The sequence below is a fragment of the Triticum aestivum genome, chromosome 2B (genome assembly GCF_018294505.1).
Source record: "Triticum aestivum cultivar Chinese Spring chromosome 2B, IWGSC CS RefSeq v2.1, whole genome shotgun sequence".
NCBI lineage: Eukaryota > Viridiplantae > Streptophyta > Magnoliopsida > Poales > Poaceae > Triticum > Triticum aestivum.
In genome coordinates, this window is record NC_057798.1 from 409029386 (window position 1) to 409048302 (window position 18917).

Genomic DNA, 18917 nt, shown 5'->3' on the forward strand with positions numbered 1-18917 from the left:
AATTCTTCATATTTTTTTAGCTCATTTGGAGATGTGCATAACAGGTAACTCTGACATAGCTTTTTTAAGTCTAGAATTCCAGTTGCCGGCATCCCCTCTCTTTGTGCAAACCTTGCATATTATGAGAAAAAAGACATTAGAATTACTCCATAAAGCATTATTATGTATAAAAACACTGTAATAACAATAGAAAAACATGATGCAAAATGGACATATCAGGAAACGCTGACGCTAAACTGAGGACCTTTTCCTACGACAAAAATTATGCGGTTTCGGATTGCAACGTCGTAGTGGACGAGACCCCACGAAGATCCTGAACTATCATAAAGGAGATCAAAATCTTAGGAGGATCCTTGGGAATATCATAAAGGATATTCAAGCGTGAACGTTGCATTTTGAATCTGTTGCTTATGTTCATGAGTTGAGAAGTTGTATTTTCGAAACCCACACAACCTACCTAAGCATTGTTATTCATTAAGTTTAGGCCGATATGTTCAACTTATCACTCTCTATGAAGCTACCTTGATATCGATAAAATGTTAATTAATCAATAAAGGTTAGCAGAGTTGTCTATTCTACATAGCTATTACCCTTCATAAATCTACTATTTTGTAAACTGATTATTGTTTGTGTATGCATTTTTGGCAAATGTGTTTCCTGACAGTCTTCCTTGTTGATCTGAAGAAAGAAGAGTTGTGCATCACAAAACTTCTTCGAAGGTTTTAAAACCGATGGTGGCACATGAGTTAGCTGTGAGTTTAGTTTTGTTTACTGTTCCGATTTCGACCTGCGTAGCGTAAGCTGTAACGTATGATTGTAAATATTTTAATCTGATCGATACATGAGGTGGTGTTTTCAAATTGAAAAAGAAGATGAAGAAAACGCTAGAAGCCTGTAGCAGAACCCGAATCGGAATACGCAACCCTGCTGGCAATTCCGGTTGCTCCACCGCGCCACGCAGGCCCCACCTCTTCCCTCTTGCCTTCTGCCCCCGATAACCCAGCGCGACGAAGTGACAACCGAACGACGCAACCGGGCGGCGAAAAAGATAGCGAAAACCCAGCGGAAGGAGGCGAGAAAAAAAAAGAAGCGGCAAAAAGCGAGCCCCCCGATCCCCACCCTCTGCCCCCCAACCACCGCCGGCGATCGCCGCCGCCGCGGATGCGATGCGCCCCCCCTCCTGCGGCCGGGGCGGCACCGTGGGCCGGGCAGGGTGAGAGATCACCGCGCGTCGGCACTGCCTCGTGCGCCTCCGAGCTCGCCCCCCACGCTCACCACGCCGACCGCCGCGGCTTCGCGGCCATGTGGTTGTTCTGGCGCACCAGGAACCGCTTCTCCATCGAAGAGCTCCGGTGCGTGCCCACCTTTATTGCACCCGGTCTCGCTAGGTATTCGGAGGCCGCCCGCCCGCCCCCCTGCAGATCTGTGCCGCGGTGGTGGCCGGAGTCTAGTTCACGATTCGAGCCGGTTGTGCAAAGTCTCGTCTCTATTCCGTTCGAATCCGATCGCGTTTGTAGAAACCGGAGGGCACTGTGGAGCCAATTGCTTCTCACTTCCGGGCTAATAGATATTCGTGATCAGTTGGTGTTTTACAAGGTACTCTAGGCACTTTCAGCTTGGTTTAGTGCTATATCACAGCAAGAGTGATGCTTATAATGGAAAAGCTAGTGTACGTACCTGTGTTTGTTTGATTGATGGAGACTCAGGCAGTGGTTAACTTATTAACCAGATGATGCCCTGACTGTAGAATGGAGGCTTCATGTCCTTCTATTCCTTGATAACTATAGTATAGTGCGCACCAGCTTTAGGATCAGTTTGTCTTTGCTGAATTGTGCTGCACTCAACTTTTCTATAATCTGCTAGGAAAAAAAAATAGCCACTAAAGTAGAGAAAAGTTGGTTAGCCAAACGGTGAAATGGGCAAAAGCTGGCTGTGCAAAATCCAATTATTCATAATCCAGCAAAAGGTCAAACACAGCCTTAAAAGGTTGTGATCTTCAATTTTATTCCTTTACAGTATCAGTGCCTTCATCCAAGTAATCTGCTTGCATTTGCCATTCACCAAGGAATAGGGGAAAAACAAGGAGACTGTGAGTTTGTGTTCTCTTTTCGCACATAACTTTTAGGACCAGAGGAATTCGTGACAATACAATATCTTTTCAGTACTATGTGATCTGCAACGGAGGAAACAGATGGATTATTGCATATTAATGATTAGACACATAATGAGTGCATATTTGATTAGCAATACTAGTCGCTACCCTTGTGTAGAAAGTTCAGTCTGTACCAATTTTTTCTTTTTAATAGCTACACTAGTCTATTAATACCACATAAAGCCCAGTTTTTGCTGTTTACTAACACAAGACCTTTATTCTAGTGGGAAGAAAGTAAAATCTTATCATAGATGCTTCATACATGTCTTCTTCTTCAAGTATGTCGTTGCAGATTGTATCTATAATTGTACATATACCTTTAAATTTAATATTTCTCGTTTATATTTGATACATTTACTGAAAACCAACACTCAGATTTGCATCCTATTTTCCACTAAGTCAAAAGTACTTGCATCTTGATCATGCATTCATGCTTAATGTAAGTGCTTCATTTTTAGGTATTTAACAGATCAGCTACAAAAGATTCATGTTGTTTATGAAGCTAATAAGGTAGGTTGAGCTGTTCATCCTTGTTATTTCCAGGAGTCTTAAGAAATTTCAGTTGATCAAGTTAGCTCTGATGTTTTTCATGTAGGAATTTGTGGTTGAAGCATTGCGATCAATTGCGGAACTTATGATATATGGCGACCAGCACGATCCATTATTTTTTGAGTGAGTGTTAGCCTGTTAGGCAGAGAGCATGTAGTTTCCAATAGTGCAGCTATGCAGTAGAAAGTGGCAGGCCGGTGTTGTAGAAACCTAATCATTTATTTATATGGTATATCTTTCAGATTTTTCATGGAGAAGCAGATCATGGGTGAATTCGCTCGTATTTTGAGGATTTCTAAGCTGTCCAGAGTGTCACTACAGTTGCTGCAGACAATGAGTATCATGATTCAAAATTTAAGGAACGAGCATTCAATTTGTAAGTTAATCGGTATTGTTATATATATTACAGGTAAAATGCTGCATGGTTGAATGATCTAATCTGCAAGTGTTCATGTTTTGTACAGATTACATTTTCAGCAACGAGCACATTAACTTCTTGATAACTTACTCGTTTGATTTCCAAATTGATGAGATGCTATCGTACTACATATCCTTTTTGCGGTTTGTACCCTGTCTTAAATTATTACTTATTATTTTTTGTGGTTCCTGGTTATTATTATGTGTCGGCTTACTTTATTCTTGTCTCATGAAGGGCAATAAGTGGGAAGTTGAATAAGAATACAATTTCCTTGCTCGTGACGACAAAAAATGTACACATCTAATTCCTTTTACTGCACACATACATATTAGGCAGTGTTGTTTTTCTTTGGCTTATTTTTTGAATCATTAAACTAGATTTGTATTCTACTCTGATGTATTGATTTGTGTGTTATGTAGAATATGGCAATTTGTAGCTATGAATTGTAAATAGGCCTTCTCAGAAAGAGAAGTCCACATTTCAACCCTGAATTTGTCACTAGGTTTATGATTCAACCTCCAACTTCAAAACCGGTCATCCCACACCTCAAACTTACCACCCAGTTCAGGAAACAACCCTCTGCCCGGTTTTTACTCACCGGAGCGGTTTTGACTGCTGAGTTAGCACTTCCAATCAGCTCCTTACACGCGGGACCCACCTAGAAAAAAAGAAAAAAAATCCCCCTCTCTCCTCTGTGGCAGGGTCAAACAACAATGCATGCACACCTTGGTGGCGGAACAGAGCAGCTCCAGCGAGTTCTTCCTGACAACAGCTACACCCCTTCCGTACCCGAGCACATGGGTGTGCTAAGGGAAGCTTCGCGCACCGCCTGGAGTACAACGATGGGTAAGAGGACCGTTTATTCGGGGCTGTTTGGATTGCTGCCCGCAGGCGCCCGTCCAAAATATTGGTAGTTGACCAGGCTGACGAGTTCGTTTGGATGAGAGCCGATTTTTTGGCTCGCCCTGCCCACCGTAGCTCTTGCAGTCTATATTTGCGCCAACTTTTTGGCGAGACGCCGGCGGCCAAATCGCTCGCCAATTATTTGGCGTGCCCTCCTTTGGCAAGGCTGACTCCGACAGAAACCAAACAGGCCCTTCCTTCCCGGTGGACTGCCGGTGGCGATGAAAGAGGGATTCAGTCACAGCTTCATCCTACATAAAATTGATGACCACATCCGTGTTGCCATGACCAGAGGAGGACAGGGCTAGAAAGAATTGAAGAATGTGGCAAGGGAAGGCTCGACATGACTGTAGGGTTGGCGATAGCTGATTTAGTCGGCCGCGTGGATGGCGACTCCTGTGGCTCGATTCGTTCGGGTGAGAGAAGTTGATTGTGTTGGCATAGTCACCCGCGAGGAGCGACACACGGAAAGGATGACGCAAACGCCCTGTGGAGTTTGGACCCAGAGGCATATCGCAGTGGGGAGGAAGGATCGGAAGGGTCAGGTCATCATTGGTGACCACCGACCAGGGTCACTGTTCCAGGTCAAAGCGCTCAGGTGGATGGACACCACGTCCAGGTTCACCGACACACCCTTGGCCAGCTCAAACCCGTCGATGCTGAAGTCCTGCGCAGCGAGTACAGCGGAAGCTAGCTTCGATAGCGGCTGCAGGAGGTAATAACTCCGCCCATAGGAGGCAATAACTCCGCCCATGACTAGTAACCGATGCTGGACCTGCTCATGCATCAGACGCTGGCGAAAACTCGTCGTGCCCCTTGCTGTTCAAGCAGGTCACGTGCCTTTGGTGGCGTGGTGTTCGCCAAGTGCTGCACCACTCGGTCGTCGATGTGCGCGGCTCCACACACTTCTTTGAGATGTGGGCGAGCAGCTCCTGTTGGGCCGGAGCGTCGACACGTCCACGTTCCATGATGTGGTGGCAGAGTGTGTCGTGCCCCTACGCTGCCTGCCGCGGCCGAGACGCAACTCTGCTTCACTTTACGGAAGAAGCATCACGGTTGCCACACGGCGGCCGGAGTCAGGTGCGGCTAGAGCGGCCGGCACAGCAGGGGCAGCGTGGGGGCGAGTGAGATTTTTCTACTTTTGTTGTTTATTAGTCCTCCAATCCCTAGGCTTAGTTGGCAGTGCTGAGTTGGCAGTGTCCCGTCAGCATTGACTGCGGTCAAAACTGGTTGACCAACCCAAAACCAAGACCAGGGCTGAGTTCCGAACCTTGAGGTTAGTTGGGGGTGTATTCTGTCTCGTTTCACTGTTCAGGGTTGTAAATTAAATCGTGGGGTTAGTTCAGGGTTGAAATGTGGACTTTGGTCCTCAGATCAAATGCTGGCCCCATCAAACTGGATTGTGATTCTTTTTTTCAAGAAAAAGCATCAAACTTTGACGTCTCAATGCATTGATAGAATTGGAGAAACAGCCAGCTTATTCAAGCCCAGGGATGGGGAAAGCCAGCACACGCTCTAATGACTAATCTAGACGCCAACGGTAGGTAGAAGCCTTAACCTGACGTGCATGCTACCTGCCCAAGATTGCTCTTAAGCGTGTAAGGTGGAAGTACATCTATCACAGCCAAATGTAGTAAGCTGTCATTTGGGATCATGAACAAGGGAGACCCTTTGCAGTGGGTGGTCAGTAAGGATTGTGGAGGATCACTGGCACAAAAAGTCGTCAAAGATCATGGATGACCACCACTTCAAAATGTCCAACTGGCAGGAGGTTGAACTTTGACCAGAGCCAGGAGAGGACTCATGTTCCAACCAGAAGTTATTGCACAATTTCCAAAGCATGGTTTGTCATACCCCATTAGTGTCATAGTGTGGAGGCCCTTGTGGCCAATGTGCATTGTATGGCGAGACTAGTTCCACATGTAGAGTTTGATAGGTTTGGTTGTGCTCCGAATTGGTTGTGCTCCGAACACAGCACCCCCAGGTTAAACCTTTTACACAAAGCAATAATGAAAGTGCAAGTGGGGTCCTATGCATATATGAGACCACTCCAATGTATTAAGTGAATCTGGGACAGGGTGTATTACAGGGGTGATACCAGAGCATCAACCGCCCCTTGCCGTGTGGGCTTATGATGGATACACGGTACAGGATGCTGAGGACTGAGGGTTTGTTTTGGTCGTCTGCCGGCGTGGGCATCGGCCCTTAGGGGTGAGTGGAATAACCAACCCATTAGTGTGGCGGCCCAAGATGGGATTAGTCCCATGTGGATATGTTAGATTGCTTTGGTTTCTCATACCTGCTTCCAAACGTACCACTTCCGGATTAACACTTCACGAAATGAGGACAAGGAAGTGCAAGTGGGGTGTTATGCATACGTGGTCCCACCCTAATCTGCGGGATGTGAATTAAGCATATTGGGGTTAGGGAGTTACATGGTCGCAGGACAAGCATGTTGATACATGGGGAAAGCCAGCCATTCGGCCGCCCAATAATCCTATTGGCCATCTGGAGAATTGAACTCCACTGGGTGCCCAAGATTTGTAGTCGACTGCATAGAGCCGTGCTGGATCACTTCGTTTAACATACTGCGATATCTGGATTTTTCCGGGTCTGGCCCACCGCTAGACCAGAGTCGCCTGTGAGCTGGACATGGTGAACTGGCCCCAAGAGTTTGCTACTGCACCCATGATGCCTTGCATGTCTGATACACACGATTGCACATCAAGCGCCTTGAATGTTTGATACACAAGATCGCACATCAAGGGCCTTAGCCTGTGTGGGACGCTTCATCTTCCTTTTGGCACGATATTGAAGATCCAAGTTGACATGGCATCGAGGCCAGGAATCTTATTATGCATACACATTTCATTTATTGCAATGCTGTAAGCATTTCCAAGTTATATGCTATTTCTGGAGATACCAAATTATTTGGATTGCTGTTTATTACTATTATTATTTTTGTGAAGTTTGTATTAGCTGAGCCTGTCAGGTTCAATATGTGAATCTCAAATTCCTTCTTCACTAATCTTCTCTATATTATTATTATGCAGGATGAGGTCATCTCCTTTCCTCTCTATGTTGAGGCCTTAAAGTTTGCTTTTCATGAGGATAGCATGATCCGTGTTGCTATACGTACCTTGACACTTAATGTCTATCATGGTAAGTTGCTAAGGCCTTGGTGACATTATAGGTCAGCTATTCATGCACTAACTTGTATTTTTGATGTTGCTTATAACACAATTCTTCTTGCTTTCAGTTGGAGATGAATCTGTTAACAGATTTGTTTCGCGTGTGCCACTGTCAGATTATTTCTCTGACATGGTCAAACATTTTCAGAAGCAATGCATCGACTTGGATAAGTTGGTCGTGCGTTCTGCACGGTAAGCTTGTGAATATAAACAGGCCACAGAAGTGTCAACTTTTGAAAAGCAATTCTCATGCTTTCTGTCTGTATTCTGATCTGTAGGAATGCAGAACCTGTGCTAATGGCCTCCATTGAAGATGCAATTGTGCAAATTGAAGATGCCCTGTATTATTTCAGTGATGTTATGTCTTCTGGCATCCCTGATCTAGGAAATTTTATCACTGAAAATATCCTGCAACTTTTGGTATTCCGGATTGTACTCCCATCATTGCAAAGGCAGCGCACTGTACGTACAGCGAGAAACACCTTTTGCATTACATTATATATTTTCGATACCTAGGCTTGTTTTTTGTAATTTCTTATGTTCCCTTTTTTTCTTCCCTAGGATTTATGGATAAGTGTGAGTACTTCCATGTATTTGCTTTGCTGCATACTTCACATTTTTAAGGACAAAGATATGGCAAGCACTGTTGCTGCTGCTCTTTTCCATCAGCCTGATTGCCCTGATAGGAAACAAGGAACACCCAATGGTTGTACCTCTGAGCATGATCATGGCATATCTGAGAACCAGGTCAGCAACACCTCTGCGGAAGATCAATCGAATGCAGACAAGCCAACGTCTTCGTCTTCTGCACATTTGCAGTGTTTGCCTGATCATCCATCAGCAAGTGATTTCTGCCAAGGCAACACACTGAGGTATGCTGCTGCTGTGTATGAGAATTATTACACAAACTCCTTGATTTCAGTGCTTATTAGGATGGATGTAATATTTGCTATTTTCCCTTAGATATAGTCATCATATAATATCTCTGAAGCTGTCATTGCTTGTTTATGCCATCGGGGTTAGCGAAAGAAAATTGGTTTCTCTAATGTTTGTTCTTTTTTAGGGAGTCTCTTTTGAGGCGTAAAAGACATTCTAAGAGAACTGTTAGCATAATAATAATTTTCACAAGTACCTACCTAACCACCCTTTGATAGTACTAAGAGTGGTAATTGATAGTGTTAATGTGTCACTTGATGTTGTTTCACGCGGTTATGCTTTGAGCCCTTCACTGTTGAATTGGTAGTTCTAATCCCTAAGTTTGTAAGTCTCCCAGGTGTCAAGTATCCCTAAAAATACTGCCTGGTCAAGTTGGGTAAGAATCCTAAGACTGGGGTTAGCACACTCCTCTTCTAGCACGCCTTAGCAGCATGGCTCTAAGGCTTAGTTGAAACTATTGATTCTTCATTGATTGATAGAATGATTACACTGTAGCTCCTTTTAGTAGGATGACAGACTTGATCCAGAAGCTGAAACTTAACTCAAACATGACAGAATCACAGCTCTGTCTTGCTAGTTTGATTGGACTCCCAATAAGTGATGTTTTCGACATGACATGGTCTCCACTCTCCAGAATGCATCTCTTGTAATCAATTTACTGTTCTGCGCTATATGTGTTTGTAGAAATAAAACCTAATAAAATTAGTACAACATTATGGAAGTATCACGCAGACAAATCTACTCCTATGTTCTTAGTATGACCAATGTGTGTGTGTGTGTGTGATATTCACAAATATGTTGTTCGCAAAGTTATAGTTTGACTACATGCATTCGGTGATGTCGCCTTTTTTTGTATTGGAAGTAGTAGTATTATCGTAGATGTTGACAATCCATAGCTTTGCCGTACCTTTTGGTTGTGGATATTAGCGTAGAGATGCACATTTTGTTGTTATACTTCTAAAGCTGCTTACTTGTTTAATGTTGAAGTAATCCTTAAGAAATTGCACATTTGAGATCATTGTATATGAGTGTATTCCCTTATTTTCAGGGAACACTTGCTATCATATATCACAGGTGGGGATGGTTCCCAAGCTTTGGGTTCTTTGTGCTTATTTGCTACATTATTGCAGACAAAAGGTGTCTAACATATTCTCATCTGATTATTGTTATCACTGTGGCTTTCCCAGAGATATAACCATTCATACATGTTGGCTTTTCAGAACTTGATGAATCAATGTTAGATGCACTTGGAATTTTGCCTCAAAGAAAGCAGCATAAGAAGCTTCTATTAGTGAGTATTATTTATTTCCATTTGCTGTCTGTTTTGGGAAATGTAATTAGGTTGATTCCTCTGATGTGGTTTTGCATCCCGATTGCATCAATATTTTCTGCAACATTAGGACACTGCTGCTGTGTGCACACCCAGAATTCCTAAATTATTGTTTCTAGATGTCCATGTATAGCAGTAATCATATGTATAAACTTAATAAGGCATCTGTGGATGACTGAAGACTGCTTTATGCTTATTTACTTGGATTTCGGAAATTCGAGATGACATGTATTTAGGATAAACAAATTGATGCTAGAATGGCATGTATTTGAACAGAGGAGTACAAAATACTACAACTCTTGGCTCGAGAATTCAAATGTGTTACCAGCCAGAGTTACCCTCATTAAGTTGGCTTGGCACACGAGAAACGATCCATTATGCACTTATTCTTGCATTTAGATGATGGGCACTAGATGGAGAGAGCAGCAACAGTTGTTACCAAACAACTAATAAGGCACTGAATGACTTAACGCGTGAAACAAAATAAGTCTAGAATAGCACTGCAGATTAGGTAAGCTAAAATTCTTTGCATCGATTCAAAACTTAGTACTCTAGTTAACCTGTAGTGGTGGAGCCGGCAAAGCGTTGTTGTCTGTTATGCTGTATGTGCTGTATAATAGAGGCAGTGCTGTAGCAGCCACCGACCAGATGTAGTAGTGGTAGTTTCTTTCATGGTCCACTTGGTGCATATTCTGGCCATAGTCAATTTGGATATTTTACGCAAAGACTTGGTTTAAGTCATCTGTTACCTCACAGCCTCCCCTTATTTAAATTTTGTCCTGTTAAGTGTGCTGTTATTGGACAGATCACATGTTGAATCGTATTTCATAACTTCGTTACTGTGCTGCATTTTAATCCAATTTTCTGACACTTGCACTCACTACCTGTAGCAAGCTTTGGTTGGTGAAGATACAGCTGAAAGGCAGCTATTTTCATCAAGTAGTGGTGTTGCAGATGATAGCATCTGCAGTGATTTTGATATTTATATAAGGAAGCTTCAGGTATACACTTTCTAGACTTACTGCAGTCTGTTACTTAGCCAGCATTTTTCTGATTGACTTTCTGGTGCGCAATCAGGTTACCACACTTTCCTGTAATAACATGTAACCTTTGGCTTGTTAAACGACCAAAAATATGTTGTCTCTCATGTAAGGTTGAGTGGCCAATGGAATTAACTTAACGTTTGCAATTGGAATTTTACGCACGGTGTTATGAGAAACAAATTAGAGAAATTTGTCTTATGGGCACGGGTGAACCTTAGTAGCCAAGAAAGTCAAGGCATATCAAATTATCGATAGGAGGATACCAATATTTTTGGGATTCTATGTGCCTTCTAGTTCCAGTATGGGGCCTTGCATGTAACATGAGGGACGAGACCCTCAGTACGCATGGTGGTTAGCCTTGTCATCCCTTCGCTCAATGCCCTAATTCTGATACCATCTCGTCCCACCTCATTTTTGTATCTGATCCTGCACTACCAATGCTGGGCATTTTCTAATGGAAAGGTGCATATTACTCACCGTTTTCATCTTGTCAAGATAACCCCTCAAACCTTTTTTGTCTCATACTGTCTCCAAGTATCAACACCAGGTTACTTCTCCCTTGACTCTTTTTTCCTCACGTGGTCTCCACGTCACCTTGGTTTTAGCACGTTGTCAGTGCCTCATTGTCATGTGATGGCTCATCGCCGTCTTCTTCATCTCTTCCTCTCCTCTTTGTGCTATGGCAGTGGCCAGCTGCTAAACAGGTTGCTTGTATCCTCCCTCCTCTCACCCATCCTTCCTCAGTTTCACTCACATTGGTGTGGCTTCCAGTAGAGAAGTGGTCAACCTTCTCGGACTAAACTACCATGCTCAGCATCTTTGAGGCGCTATCCCTCTGCTGCTGGCCTGCTGCTCAAGAGAACTGAGTGGTCGAGCAAGCGCACAACCGGACGGTGGTTGAAGAGAGGAGGGATACGGAAACACAGATCTATTATGCTTGGGGCAACCATCGCCCCTCATCTTACCTCCCCAGGCCCTGACCATCTGCATATATGCTAAATGTGCACACGCACCATCTCAAGCTGCCTATTTGCGCAAGATACAGGAAAGCAAGAGTCAGGTGTGGATGGACATGTACTTGAGGTTGTCGGGAGCAAGGCGAGATGGTGGTGCTCATCTTCACCTGCTACTCTGCTCGAGCTCCTACATGTGCTCGATTTTAAGAACAGAAGAAGTTCAAGATATCCCACTGTGTCACCACCCGCCCATTGCAGCCGCCACTCAAGAAACAATCAAATTTGGGGCATGCAAGAAGAGGAAGATATTGCAAGAGCAGGGACGTGGTCAGGGGGAAGGGAAAGGGGGAGGCTGGCGACCTGGGCACCCTGGACCAGGGGAGCCACAATTGAGTGAGCTGCTGGGGGAGGAGCAGATGCAGCTTGGAGCTGAGAGAGATGGAATGATCAAGGAGGATTTGGGGAAAACCACTATTGAACAGGAAAATTCAAATACCCCCTGTGTTACCACCCGCCCATTGCAGCCGCCACTCAAGAAACAGTCAAATTTCGGGCACACAAGAGGAAGAGATTGCAAGAGGGCGTGCAGATGCAGTTAGGGGGGAAGGGAAAGGGGAGGCTGGCGACCTGGGCACCCTGGACAAGGGGAACCGCAGTCATGCATTCGTGCGAGCAGAAAGGCTACCGTTTTTCTTATAGTTAAAGGCTCCCTTACATCCACTGATCTACCTGCCGAAGAAATGTGTGGACTTTGTGTCGTACAATAGAATCAGCAAGATTGTTGTGACAATCTGTCCTTAGATGCAGTATCCAGGAACATTATTAATATGTTTTTATCAATGTAGTTACTCAGAGTGATAACCCGTAGTTCCTGTCATATTCCGTGTATTCTTTTAATTGCTCAGCTATTCTATTCATGTCTATGGCGACTATTTTACGAACTAAACATTTTTTGGTCCTCTTTCCACAGAGTAATTATGGGTTACAGTGTCATCATCCACGGCAATTGACTTCTAAAGTTCACAGATATCAGGTTTATTTGTTGAGCCTTGTGTACATATTCAGTTCTTTAGCTGTGAAGCATACTTTTAATTATAGATCTTTATTTTTGTGCTGGTTTTGCTTGTGCCCCACCTGATAATTGAAAAGAAAACCAGTCCAACCTGGTCCATTTAACCCCCTCAGTGTCCTCTAGTACATTTTTTCGCCTGGGAATTCCAAAACCGGTTGCTCTTTCAGAGGTGGTGGCTTTATGTCCACAACACGGAGTAGACACGACGCACATCGGTGTGGAGTAAACAAGCTCCCTGATGTAAATTGGACTTGCTACTTGATTCAACTGGTTTTGTATCAGTGCATGACTTGTCTGGGAACTGTTGGTGCACATTTTACTGCTTTAGACTCACAATCTGATAACATGTGTTCTTATGATTGTTGCATCTCTCAATCTACCATGCTAGTCTCCTTGACATGATTAATGATTTATTATGACTGGTTGCTCACATTCAGTTCTATATTTTGTAGTTGAAGGTTGATGTTATGCTTTTTCATGTGGATGCTTACTCTGTTATGTTCATGTGTGCATTGATTGTTTTGTAGGTGCTCGATGCATTAGTCACCCTTTTCAGCAGGGCTAATATATCAGCAGATGTTCGTGTAGTTGGTGGCTGGCTTTTTAGGCAACTGCTGCCCCATGGAGAGGACGAGTTTACTGCTTTTCATCTAAAATTACTAAAGGTACACACATACCGCCTCATTATTCCTATGACACTACACCATGATTGGCATATACTCCCTCCGTTCCAAAATAGATGACCCAACTTTGTACAAAGTTAGTACAAAATTGGGTCATCTATTTTGGAACGGAGGGGGTAGTAGTTTACATACCTTAAGGGTGTTAAAGTGAGGGATTGATACAGTACTGCTATAAGTTTGGTTCTGACAACATAATGTTTTGTACGAGATATTGAGACCAAGTATCAAGTTTGTTTTAACAAAAAAGGTGAGGGGAAAGAGTGAGTCCAGTTCTTTTTGTTAGCTGTCAAGTGGTACTGTGAGAACATGTTTCTTGGAATCACTTAAATTCCCCAACTGAGTATAATTCTGCATGGTTTTAACAGTTCTCACTCCATTTCCGGAACTTAGCAGTTATGCTTGTTTCTGGTCCTGGCTCTGGAGCAGAACATTCTCGCTTGCAAGAAAAGTGGGTACTTTGAGAGAGTTAGATCATCCCTACGCCTTCCCATACAAATCTGTATAACTCCCTAAAGATTCTTTTTTTAGGGAGTCGACACTGTCTATCCCTCCCTTAAATGTTTAAAAATATTAGGAGTTACGTTTAGGGAGGAGCAGATTCTGCCTATATTTGACCAGAATTTGCTCCCTTCTCCCTACCCCATCAAAAAGTGGCAGGAGGAAGTTTCCTTGCCAACGTCACCTCCCACCACTGCCAAAGTCGACGCCGGCTACCTCTCTGGCCACGCCGCCCCCGCCACACATTCCTTGAACCGAGCCAGAACTCATGTCCGTCCTCGCTGTGCCAGAAGAGCTCCCCGCTGCGGCGCCCGACCACCGCCACCTCCCGTGCCACGGCACACCCCTCCCCTAAGGCTTTGAGCCACCTTCCGTCACCTCCCACCACTGCCAAAGTCGACGCCGGCTACCTCTCTGGCCACGCCGCCCCCGCCACACATTCCTTGAACCGAGCCAGAACTCATGGCCGTCCTCGCTGTGCCAGAAGAGCTCCCCGCCGCGGCGCCCGACCACCGCCACCTCCCGTGCCACGGCACACCCCTCCCCTAAGGTTTTGAGCCACCTTCCGTGCCGGCCATCGCCGCCACTCGAGCCGAGCCGTGGCCTCGAGCTTCGGTAAGGCTGGGAATCAGGCTGTGGGACCCCTCTGCCTCCCCATGCCTCCTATCAGGCCAGCATGACCTCTGGCTGCTGAGCCCGCTTGCTCTCCGGGCACGTAGCTTCCCAAAGAGCAGCTCTGCCCGGCGGCGACGGTTAGGGATGGCAGTTTTGCCCATGGGTATGGGTACATGCGGGTACCCTACCCGAAAATAGTGGGCATGGGTAAGAGTTTGAGAGATTTTGTACCCACGGGTAATGGGTATCCATACCCGCAAAATATATGGGTAGGGCATGGGTATGAAAATACACCCATGGGTAACCCAATGGATACCCACAGATAGTAAATAAATGAAAATAACTCCTATGACATGTGGGGTCAACATCCAGCTCCTATGGCCCAACCCTAAATCCCGTACTCCCTAAACTGGCTATAGCTCATAGGCCCATAGGCACATGCTCGGCACTCCTACGTCCTACACGTCTCCTCAAAATGATAAAATCTCGACTTATCCTCACCAGACTCCTATTAATCTCTCGATCGCCGACTCCCACCATCGGCTCCCATTGCACCGGGTTTCCACCAGCTATTGCTCATACTCGCTTGATTCCTCCAAGAGGCTTCCCATCGAAGGAGGCCGCATCAGCGCTATGCTGCTTGCCCGTCATCACTTGAATTTCAGACTTATCTACCTTCTAAAAAAATTAAATGCTATACATTGTACCCATTGGATACCCATTGGGTATAGGATACCCGATGGGTATGGGCATGCGTATAAATATATACCCATGGGTATTGAAGTGGGTGGGTATAGAAGGTTTCTATGGGTATGGGTTTGGGTAGAAGAAGGTCGTACCCACCCATACCCTACCCATTGCCATCCCTAGCGACGGTCTCTGTCAATGGTTCCGCGCGCGTCGTCGGCTATATGCGTTGAAGCGCGGGGTGGTTGGCCTGGACAGGATCAGGATCATATGCGTGCGTGGCAAAGGGGAAACCGCTTTGGCAGCAACAAGCGCGTGAGGTTTACATGTAACCATCTTCGATGATCCCCCCACCCCCCTCCCTGGTCTTTTCTGAAGTGTTCGACCAAATGGCAAAATACATTTCCCCCTTTTCTTTTCTCCCTTTTCTATAATAATATGGAAATATATTTCAAATAGTTCTTTTTTTGTGCAAAAGAAGGCATGAATTAGCAAAATAATTTTTCGAGGGAGTCCTGTTTAGGGGAAGGACTAGGCGCACAGAAATTTAACTCGAATTTTTAGGAGTTAAGATTAGGGAGGTGGTATAGGGAGTTAAATTTTAGGGGAAGGGCTAGAGATGCTTCTAGGATCAACCTCAGAGCATATAGCTGACAAACAGACCGAATGGCCACCTCTTCGTTGGAGCTGCAGGAGATCCGACCCCGGTTTAGTGTACTATTTTTAAAGGATTATAACTTACTCAACAGTCAGCAAAATTCTGCAGCACAGATGGGCGTCGCACTACCTGGGAAGGAGCTGAAATCAAATGTTGTGTTTGGGATTACCTCTGTGCTGGCTCAAAATAAATAGCATTTTGAACTGTGATCTCCGCCCTCTCCTGCTCTCCCAAAATGTTCTAGTTCGCTAGTTGCTGTATGGGGCTTGACCTGCCAGCAGTCCTAGCATCTGAGCTGCTCCTAAAGTTACTTTTGTGGTAGTGACCCGATTTTAAGTTCTAATGCAGCTAAATTATGGAGAAGCACTTCCTTGCTCTGTGCAAGTATATCATTTAGTTATTTCCACTATTGCCTATCTATCGAAGGACAATTGAAATTCATCCTGGGTATAGCTTTAGCATGTCTTCCTGGGATATGGTTGGATTTGCAGTATTTCATGCACAATGTCATTGCTGAAAACTTTGATATATTTGAATCAGGCAGGTCAGATGTGATATGCGAGATGCTTTTGTTTGTGTCATGTAGGATTCACACAAGGATTGCAGTGAAAAGCTGCTGGAAGAATCTGGAGGATGCTGGTGTGACTTGCTTCTTCCTATCGTTAGAGAAGCTTGGAAAAATTGCAAGAAAGGTAGATTTCAGTTTGGAGCGGAAGTCCTGTGTTTTTATGTGTGGTGCAAATGAAAATCCGTCCTAATATTCTTTGTTTTTCTTTGGAGTTAGCAATTGAGGCATCTTCACCACCCAAAGGATCCAAGTCTATTATTTCACCTTTGGATTCGTGTTTATTTGGAGGTCAGGACTCAATACCACACTAAATGAAAGTATATCTTACAAGTATCCTGTTGCTATCGTGGAGAAGTATCTTACAAGTATCCTTCTTGGCTTGATGTACTGATCTATAAACATTGTCTTCCAGGTGATTCTTCTATCGCTATCGCGGAGAGAATCTATGAGATGGTTAAGGTATTGGCTTGATCTTTTTCATTCGCTGGCTTTGACATATTTACTTTGTTAATTGGTTCAGTTCCAGCCAAGAAGTTTGTTTGGTTGGTTTCTGTTTTATTTATTATTCTCAACGTCAACAGAATAGCACATGACGCAAAAGTACCTTTGTTTTGATTGAAATATCCAATGTGCAACTCAACCAGCATTTAAGAAACGCGTCCAGATCAAAAGGCTTAAGGATATCCACAATCCTTTTCCTGATAGTTGTACTGGACTTTTAATAATGCACAGTTAACTTACTCTTGCGCTGATGCTGCAGTATTAATGTATTATACTTATGAACAATGAGTGTGTACGGGTTCACCAGCTTGCTGGTCTAATGGCGCCATGACGGTCAACTATGGTTCAAACTGCATGTATTTTAATATTTTAATATTGAATCATGTGAATTTAAAATCATATGCAGTGTTGGTAGGTTGATATTTGAGGATACTGCCTGTTTTGTCTCTGTTACCAGCTAGCCCAGTGAAGTTAACTTTTTCAGTTCCTCGTATGTTTGCTGAAATGTGTGATGATAATTTTTACAGGGTTTTGTGCTACAGCATCAAGTTATACTCTTCTGCCTTGGAGAAACTTTCACTGATCAGCCGCCTATTTACTCTCCAGTCGATCTGCCTGTAAATAAGCGAGCAACTGCAGCAGGCTTCGATGGTTCAGTGCCCAAGCCTGGGCTTGAAGTCAACTTAGGTCTGAGTTTCCTTGAAGTTCTTACGTTGGCATAATAGAGATTGAAGTTCCTTAATTCCTCTCTATGTTTGTGATTTAAATGTTTGTCTTGCTGTTCTTACAGTTGATGCAATTCCTTGCCGGATAGCATTTGAGAGGGGCAAAGAACGTCACTTCAGCTTTTTAGCTCTATCTAATGGAACTTCTGGGTGGATTCTCCTTTTAGAAGAATTACCACAACAACGTGGAATTGTTCGTGTCACTGCCCCCTTGGCTGGATCTGATGTATGTATCATGCATTTATCGTGACATTGAATATCTTTGTTTAGTTGCTCTTTCAAAGCCATATATATATTCTTAGTAGCATTAAGACCTTTTATGTATGAATAATGCATCTGATGATGAAAATTGTGGCATTACTATTTCAGCCAAGAACAGATGAAAAGCATGTGAAGTGGTTGCATTTAAATATTCGTCCTTCAACTGTTCCTTTCCTTGATCCGGAAAAATTCAAAGGCAAGACAAAGAAGTATCTTGTTGATGGGAGATGGACCCTTGCCTTCAGAGATGAACAATCTTGCAAGGCAGCAGAGGCCATGGTTATTGAAGAGATGAAGCTCCAGCAAGATGCCGTCAGGGAACAGTTGAAGGCATTGCTTGAACTTAACATGCCTGAGAATGGGTTGCAGCATCCTCAGCTTTCCCAGGAAACCTCTTCTGATGACGGTTCATGACCGGTTAAAGTTTCTTTTGCAGTGTTGAACTTCTAAGAAATGGCGACAGGAAGTCCTCCATGTTGGCGAGTAGGTCGCCATGCTCTGTATATTACATCGGCAGATTAGATATCTTGTTAACACACACACACTGTAGAGTTTCAACCCTTTTGAGGTAAGTTAGGTCTATAGGATTCTTTGTACAATAGTCTGTATCTGTCCTTTGTCCCGTGTAATGTTATATACATATCGCAGTCCATTCTTTGATAAGCTTCAGGACAGAGTTGGGTGGTCATTGTACACTAATTGTTTGAAGAGACCGACCTGCAAACAATAAGATCTCTTGTCAAGTGTACACTAGCTGTTAGAGGCCTGCAAACAATCAGATCTGTTGTCAAGTGTACACTAGCTGTTTAAAGAGGCCTGCAAACACTCATATCTGTTGTTAAAGAGAGCACTGCCAATAATAATAATGTTGGAACCCTTTCATGATTTTTCTTTATCAACTGAACTGTTAATGAACTATACTATGTTCCTCTCCACTTAAAATATGGAACATGTATTCTGGCAATTCACTTTCTGGTGACTGTTAACTTCAACAAAACAGGATGTTTGTCTGATGGTTGTTGCAACGGAAATTGCTCACTGTTGAGCTGACACTTTTTTTTGGTAAGGTTTGATGTGCGAGACATACTCTGCTGTTGTTTTATTCTATGTGGGAATGAAATGATTGATGTGATCAGTTTGGCGGTGCTGGAGAGGGCTCGAAAGAGCCAAT

At 44.0% G+C, this 18917-nt stretch overlaps 1 protein-coding gene across 1 annotated transcript; it reads left to right on the forward strand.

Annotated features, from left to right (window-relative positions):
• Window positions 1-1015: 1015 nt before the first annotated feature.
• Window positions 1016-18631, forward strand: LOC123045193 (protein TRANSPARENT TESTA 9). The gene is made up of 21 exons (XM_044468150.1): window positions 1016-1352; window positions 2611-2662; window positions 2748-2824; window positions 2944-3077; window positions 3166-3262; window positions 3354-3411; window positions 7076-7184; window positions 7282-7405; window positions 7492-7675; window positions 7775-8085; window positions 9198-9286; window positions 9370-9440; window positions 10370-10480; window positions 12449-12511; window positions 13078-13215; window positions 16278-16383; window positions 16476-16547; window positions 16672-16718; window positions 17288-17447; window positions 17551-17711; window positions 17855-18631. Exons 1-21 carry the CDS (start codon window positions 1162-1164, stop codon window positions 18158-18160), a joined length of 2661 nt encoding a protein of 886 aa, XP_044324085.1. The 5' UTR covers window positions 1016-1161; the 3' UTR covers window positions 18161-18631.
• The last annotated feature ends 286 nt before the right edge of the window (window positions 18632-18917 follow it).

Excerpts from the sequence above, each read along its gene's own strand:
- LOC123045193 (XM_044468150.1), top strand. The coding sequence starts at position 1,162 with ATGCGATGCGCCCCCCCTCCTGCGGCCGGGGCGGCACCGTGGGCCGGG. Across the intron at positions 7,406-7,491 it reads TTGGTCGTGCGTTCTGCACG|GAATGCAGAACCTGTGCTAA; the intron begins GTAAGCTTGTGA and ends TCTGATCTGTAG. Across the intron at positions 9,441-10,369 it reads AGCATAAGAAGCTTCTATTA|CAAGCTTTGGTTGGTGAAGA; the intron begins GTGAGTATTATT and ends CACTACCTGTAG.